A 7,194-nucleotide genomic window follows, 5' to 3' on the forward strand; every position below is an offset into this window, starting at 1 on the left:
CAGCAGAACAAAAAGAAAAAGAAAGAGAAACTCTGAATTTGCCATTCTCCATGACCTTAAATCCAGAGAACAACCCAGTGGATAAGAGATCATCAACACCATAATCTCAAGAGATTACCAACATGGTAATCTTGTCTGATGGGTTTTTGTGTACCTTGGCTCTGAAGCCACTCTATCAATAAGAAGCCAGTGAAATGTGAATGAGCAGAAGAATTCACAGATAATGATGTGACAATCTTTGAATTTGACTTGTCACAAATGAAACCAGAGTGTTTGCCACCCTAATGTGTTCAGACCATTGGGATGAGTTGGGAGGGGGGTTGGGGGGGGAACGGAATGCAGGAGAGGCAGAGGGAGAAGAGAGGCAGGTTAAAGATAAACGGAAGGAAGAAAACAAAACAACAACATCCACAAAGGAAAATTATATCTTTAAGAAGAGAATGAAAGACACTGCTACTCCCAAAGTCAACTGGGTAACTGAGCTCCAACATTGTGTAATTGACTTTGCAAGTAGAACAACAGCCACGTAACAAAGAAAATGTGACTGTTTTCACAGCACTAATCTATAACGCTGGGAGGCCCTCCTGCTGTCAGCTGGGGCTGACAGTACAATAGCTTTCAAAAGGATATTACCATCATGCTTTTATTCCTGACATCAATCAAGACAAAGAGAATCTTTCTCACAAGACATTAAAAATCAAACCTTTGTACAAAAAGATAGGTAAAACAGCATTCTCCTTAAAAGACAGCCACGCGGAGCAATCAGCTAATTGGTGCTCCTTGAAAGCGGTAAAGTATTTTTATTTACTGCGAGTACAACCCCAATCGTTGGCTGCGGCAGATCCTGGCTGGTAGGCTACGAATCAAAAGTTTCCATCCAAATTTCCCCTACTTACTTCACCCTGCTTGGTGCTCACAGCAGGCGAAGGAAGCCCAACAGACAGAACCAGAAACGTCAAGCAGGGGGTAACCAATCCAGGGTTAGTCCATTTTGGTGTGTAAAATGACTCTAATCACAAGCTCATAATCGATGTATAAAATTGCCAAATTTGCCAACCAACTTCTACTAGGGTTTGCCCACTATCCTATGCAATGGGGCACACACTAAGTCTCCAGAGCACACTCTGTTGTAGTTGTCCTACACCTACAATTACAAAGAAACCCCAGTATCTTTGTAGCAAGTATTTTCAAGATGTGAAGGCAATAGTCTTTGCAACAGTGTACCGGGCATGGACAAGGTGGTGCTTGCTTAAATCAAGATCCATTTGCCCACTTTGGCAAAATGACAGGGCCATCAGAAGACACAGCTACCCTCTGCTTGATTACTTTTAGACAATTTTATGGTCAGGAGCTGGGGAAACTACAGGAAACTGCAGATCCAGCTGCAGGATGCATACAGAGCTAGTGTTCAAGAGAGCTTATTATCTACGCACGTTCCAAATCTATGTACGTTCCAAACCAAGAAGTCATTCAGCCCCCATCCTTAAAGGATCCATGATGCTAGACATGACACACAAAGCGTCCACACCTCATCAGGGATCAACAGAACCAGGTAGGTCCAGGTGGCTCTACAGCCCACCCTATTGTGAAGGGGGAAGCCTCTGCTAGAAGATACCAAGGTGTTTTGTGACGTTCACCCTCTGGCACTCAAGAGACCACATGAAACTGAGTCCACTCACTCAAAGACAGAGAGGTTTTATTCTAGAAGCATCTGCAGTAGGAAGGAGAGTTTTCACATTTTAGGCAAAAGTGTTTCTTTTCAACACAGTACTGAACAACAGGTGCCCTTCATTTCATTGCAAAATGGACAGAAATTATTTTTTTAAAGGAAAGGGAAGGGATCCAAATGCTGCCCTGAAGAGTCACCTTCTCCTACCACCACCTAAACTAAACTAGCCTGTTTTAGAACCAGGCAGCAAGGCAGCCTCAGTGCTGGGTTCCTTTCGTTTACACATCCAAATGAACAGTTAAGAGAAATCAATGCATCTAATTGCCAGACTATTAAATCCTACATCAGGGGAAGAATTCCACAGCCACCAGCTTAAAAGCTGGCTACCGATACAGCAATTATTGTAACTTTCTATTAGATGGAAGCAGACCTCAGCCTTCAGTCTCCAGCTAGGAACACTGTACTCAAGGCAACTGTGCTCCAGTTTTCTGCTGGTGTGACTTCCCCTCCTCCTCCTCTTCAGTTAACACACTGAAGCATGCCACAACATTGCCAGGGCCGGCTGCTCCTTCAAAATTACTTTATGACTGCAAAGTCACCAGCATTTTGCACCTTTCATTATTAATGCACACTAGGCACCTTATGGTTAACGTTTAGCAGGATTCTCCTGCCAGAAGCACATAGTTATCTTATTTTATTGCTTATTAAGTTTTTGCAAGGAAACAGGTGTAAGAATCTAAATAGCAATTACCAGACATAAAGGATGCTTGCTACAATGAAACAGACCCTTCCAAAGCTGGAAATCAATAACATAATTGGGGAGAGGGGTTAAATATTAGAATTAAATATTGCCTACCCGAATCCACATAGAAAGCTAAAGAAATCTACAAAGGATTTGTTTTGCCCTTCCTGCAAGATCATGTGCATTTAGTCAAACAAATCTCGACAATTTACACTTGTATGTGGTCTCAGCTGAATCAAGAAACCTGTAACCTCAGAACGCCTCTATTTATTACACCTCAATTATTTCCATGGAAACACTCACAATGGTGAACTCCGCTGTTCCCAAGTCCCCAGACCACCAAATTTCTAAGATGGACTTTTGAGGAGCTCCAGGCTGGCAGGAGAGGAAGACAAAGAAGGAAACAGTGGGCAGTGAAATCACTGGGGTTAGTTTGAGAGGTTGGGGTAGGAGGTGTATGGACACAGCCTGAGCGATAATTAATATAAGAACTGTAATTAACAGGCAGTTTCTAGATGGGGGGGAAAAAAGACAGTAATACAAATCAGTCAAAAGTTTGAAACTGAGGCTGGGAGAAAGACATATTCATTTTCCATAGGAATGAACAGGCTGTTGCATGGATTGGCAAGCAAGGGGAACAGGTCTCTTTAATGGTGAGTGACAGAGATACTGGCCAGGAATGGTCACCAAACCACCTGATATCATCTGCAGAAATAACCTCTGAGAGAGAGAGAGCAGCTGGGGAAATGAGGCCAAAATTATCAAAAGGAACAAATCACAACTAACACCACACCATACCACATCACCAGGACATAAAAAGGGGGAAATGGGGAGAGGAAAATCAGTCAGACTGTGACTTTTCCAACATTCATGTGTTTGTTGGGTGTTTCTTTTTTGTTTTGTTTTTAAGCAAAACCCACAAGGTTTTGAAAACCAATGAGGCTATTTATTTACTCCCTGACCTACTGCCCTAGCCCCCTTCCCAATATTGACTGGGTATCCTCCCTGTTGAGCTGGGTTTTCCAAAGAAGGACAAACATCCCGAGGGGACAAGTGATCCCACTCCAGAGGGAGGCTGTGTGGGCCAGTGGGAAGTGAGCCCCCCTCCCCCACAGGACTGTTTGATTTTCAAAGCAGCAAGGCCTGTGCTTTCAAATCACACCTTTCTGAGCATCCATTCAAAATTGTTACATTTCTGTCTTTCCTTCCTGCTATGGGCTTTTCATATTTCAGAGATCAATTACAAATTACAGTCAGGCGACATTCACAGCATAGTGCAAGGGGCTGAGCAAGTCCACAATGCCTCTACATTAGCCCTGACACACAGCAGTGGACACAAAATAAAATGAAATGCAAAAAGCACTGCTGTTTCTTAAGAAGCACCTTCAAGCATCTTTAAAGGTGAAGACCTTGCCATTTCAAACACTGGGTGTGGAACTGTCCACATTTAAGCACACACTTCGCAACATTGCTTGAGAGAAAGGGGCAGATTTTGAACAGCAATAAATCCATCACCTGCTGTAACTCTTATCTATTCAAATTATCTTCTCTTTTAATTCCTCCCTTGATAAGTGGCCACATCTCCACCCTAATCACCCCAGTAAACTGAATCAAAGGCAAAATGGTGAGAGACAAGGGTTGGAGCTACTGTAGCTACTTACGGAAAAAGCAAAAAACCATGGGGAGAAACAGGGGGTCTCGGACTCCAAGGGCAGAAAGGCAGAGAGGCGCTGTATGGGTTGATGTTTACACTTCTCAAAATGCCTTCACTAGCCTGACTCCTACTTTCCTGGATTCCCCCATGAATTTGCTTGAAATGTGTGCTACACATACACACATATACATTTACAGACAAACACATTAAAAAGCATTTCAAGGCTCATTTCATGAAAGGCTGAAGCTTAATTCTTAAGTCTTTCTCTGAGATCAGAGTGGTTTTAGAATTCATTTCAAGCAACTCTGAAATATCCACCCATCTCTTCACAGCAAACTCCTCCACCTTTCCTTTCTGTGGCTGTGGCCTGCGAAAATAAGGAGGGCTGGAGACCTGGACACAGGTGATGGGTAAGCAATCTTTGTATCTTTACAAAAGAAAATCTGCCTCTATTCATAAAACTAAAAATTCAGATCCTACATTTTCTTTTGAGCTGTGTTTAAGTGGCTGTTGGAGGAGTAAGCAGTAAGACAGGGAAAGAAAATCAAACATTACTTCAAGGTACGGAGCCCTTCTACTGGGCAAAAGGACAAACATGGGCCCTTCCTCGCTGTCCTCTTCTGGGAGGCTCTTCGGGTGTCCTTGTTGGGCAATCACAACAGCCTTGCCCGAAGTTCTGTGGGGCAGGTCAGCTGCTTCAGATTGGGATACTAGACAGCAGGCAGAACAAGACCAACTTCTCTCAAAGAATAAAGGGAGAGGGAGCAAACAGGGCGCTCAGAGTTTGGATTGTGTGTGTCTCCCATGATGACAGGAAGCGTCTCTGTGGGCGGAGTGCCCCTGACTCTCCAGGGGATTTAGGAGGGAGATGGCGGGTGTCACCACTCCCTGCAGTGCCAGATTCTGTCTCAGGCATTCCAGCCAGGAGCAAGGCCGGCAGGAAGGGAGCGGAGCCCCAACGCCTTCCCGCGCAGGCCTCCAGGAAATGAACTTTTCAGAGCAGAACTGGGCTGCGGCCAGAGGTCACCAGGGGAGTTGGAAGAAGACAAGAGCCTAGGGACTTGAGGCTTCAACACACAGCCGCTCTCATCCTGTTCCTCCATCAGCTTCCAGGGCAGCCAGCGGACCGGGCACCCACTCGAGGGGCTGGAAAGGGGACAAAGCGGCGGGCCAGACCAGAAGAAGCCGCCCTAGGAAGAGAAAGGGGCAGGAAGGGGACCAGGGCCAGCGCGAGGCCTCTGCCGGACCTCTGCGGTCCAGGGGCCCCTGAGTTGGGGGCCCTTGCTGGAAATGAAACGCAAAACATGGAAGAGCGTATGCGTGCGAGCGCGTGTGCATATGTGCGTGTGTGTACACTTAGATGTAGCTCCTCAAACGTGCGTGCCCTGGGGATTCGGTAGAGGAAGCCAGTCTGGGTGACGGAGGTGCGGCAGCCAGGGGTCGGATCCCGGGCCCCCGCGCCAAAGGGCGCTGCCGGCGGCCGCTGCGCTCCCCCGGGGACCCGCGTCCCGCCGGCGCGGCGCAGACAATGAACTCCTGGCGGAGGCTCCTTGCCCGGTGGGCCTCGGCGAAGCAGGCAGGAAGTGCGGGGGCCCCGACCGGGAGCGCAGCCTGGGCAAGGGGCGGAGGGGACGGCGCGGGGAGCAACACCCGGGCTCCCGCTCCGCACCCCGGGGCGGAGGAGAAACGCAGGAGCAACCTGGCAAGGCCCAGAGCCAGCGACGGCGGCCTCCGGAGCGCCGTCCTCGTCGCCTCTTCCTTCCTCCCGCCACCGACATTCGCAATCCCCGCCAAGTAGGCCCGCACCCCATGATTGGCCACACGGGCCCTGGACCCACACGCGGGGAACTACGAGGGTCCCCTAGCGGACACCCCCTCCCCAGGCCCCGGGCCCCGCGAGCGTTAGCACGGGGCCTGGAGAGGAACGAGAGGGCAGAGTGTCCGCGCCATGCCCCCTCCGCTGCCTCCGCCTCCCGATCTCGGCTTCCTCCACCCCCTCCGCCTGCGCCTCCGCCTCCTCCGCCGCCACCTCCTCCTCTCGGCTAGCTCGCGCGGGTCCCCGGCCGCCCGCTCGCCGGTCCCTCCTCCCTCGCTCTGCCCTCCCTCCCTCCCTCCTCGCGCCCTCGCTCGTTCGCTCGCTCGCGCCTCCGCCGGGCCTCGCTCGCTCACCTTTCACCGAGCGCGGCTTCGCCTGCTTCCGCCTGGACATGTCCGGGGCTCCGGGCGCTCCGTCGCCCTCCGCGGCCGGCTCCCCCCGCCGCCCCCCGCCGCTCCGGGCAGCCCTTCTCCCCCTTCTCCTCCTGCCTCTCGGAAACTTTTTTTTTCTGCAGCCGGCTCGGCGGCTGTGGGGAGCGGACCGCAGGTCTGGGGCGACCTCCCTGGGGGGTACGGCCTGGGCCGGCCGAGGCCGCTCGAGGCGGGGGGAGGCCCGGGGGGCGCACCGGGGCTCTGCCTGTTGCAATGCGGCAGCCGGGGGCTCTGGGTCCCAGCGGCGCGGGGAGTCCGGAGGCCACTCGGCCGAGCCGAGTTATGCAAAAAAAAAAAAAAAGGGAAAAAAAGCCGCCCCCCTCCTCCTCCCCCCCCCCCGCCGGCCCCCGGCCCCTGCGGCCCCCTCCCTCCCTCCCCCACCCCACCGCCACCCTCACCCTCCTCCTCCTTCTCCTCCGCCCCTTGCCGGATTTTTGTGCAAAGTTTGCAGGCGTCCGGCCGCGCAGCCCGGTGTGGAGCTCACAATGAACCCATCCGAGAAAGGGGAACCGGGCTGGAGTCGAGAGGGTCTCGGTGGGGTGGGGGGGGAGACTGGAGGCGGTCGGGAGCTCAAGAGATCAGCACCCCCCCCCGGAAAAAAAATCCTTCAAATTATCCCCTGCCGCACATAAAAAAAAATAAATATTAATGGCTCAAAAATGTCCAAACGCCAGGTTTGGAGATAGTGATGGGGGGGGGGAGGTCCCTCAACTCAGCCTACTCGGAGGGGGGCTCGGAACGGCCGCAGTGGCTGAGAAGCCACGGCTCGGGTGCCCCTGGCTCACGCCCCCTTCTCTAGCTATCGGCTCGGCCCGGCAACCGGCTCCCGAGAGGAGGAAGGGGCGCTCAGGCGGCGGCGGGCAGGCGCACCCGTGCCCCGGG

At 51.7% G+C, this 7,194-nt stretch overlaps 1 protein-coding gene across 1 annotated transcript in view; it reads right to left on the reverse strand.

Moving 5' to 3' along the window:
* Nucleotides 1-6,623, reverse strand: part of Znf423 (zinc finger protein 423) — a 325,283-nt gene extending 318,660 nt beyond the window's left edge. The window contains exon 1 of the mRNA XM_013027900.1: nt 6,235-6,623. Within this exon, the coding sequence (XP_012883354.1) occupies nt 6,235-6,274 (40 nt within the window). The 5' untranslated portion in view covers nt 6,275-6,623. The remainder of the gene's footprint in view (nt 1-6,234) is intronic.
* Between the last annotated feature and the right edge of the window lie 571 nt (nt 6,624-7,194).

The sequence above is a fragment of the Dipodomys ordii genome, unplaced genomic scaffold (assembly GCF_000151885.1).
Source record: "Dipodomys ordii isolate 6190 unplaced genomic scaffold, Dord_2.0 Scaffold106, whole genome shotgun sequence".
In the NCBI taxonomy this organism is placed as follows: Eukaryota; Metazoa; Chordata; class Mammalia; order Rodentia; family Heteromyidae; genus Dipodomys; species Dipodomys ordii.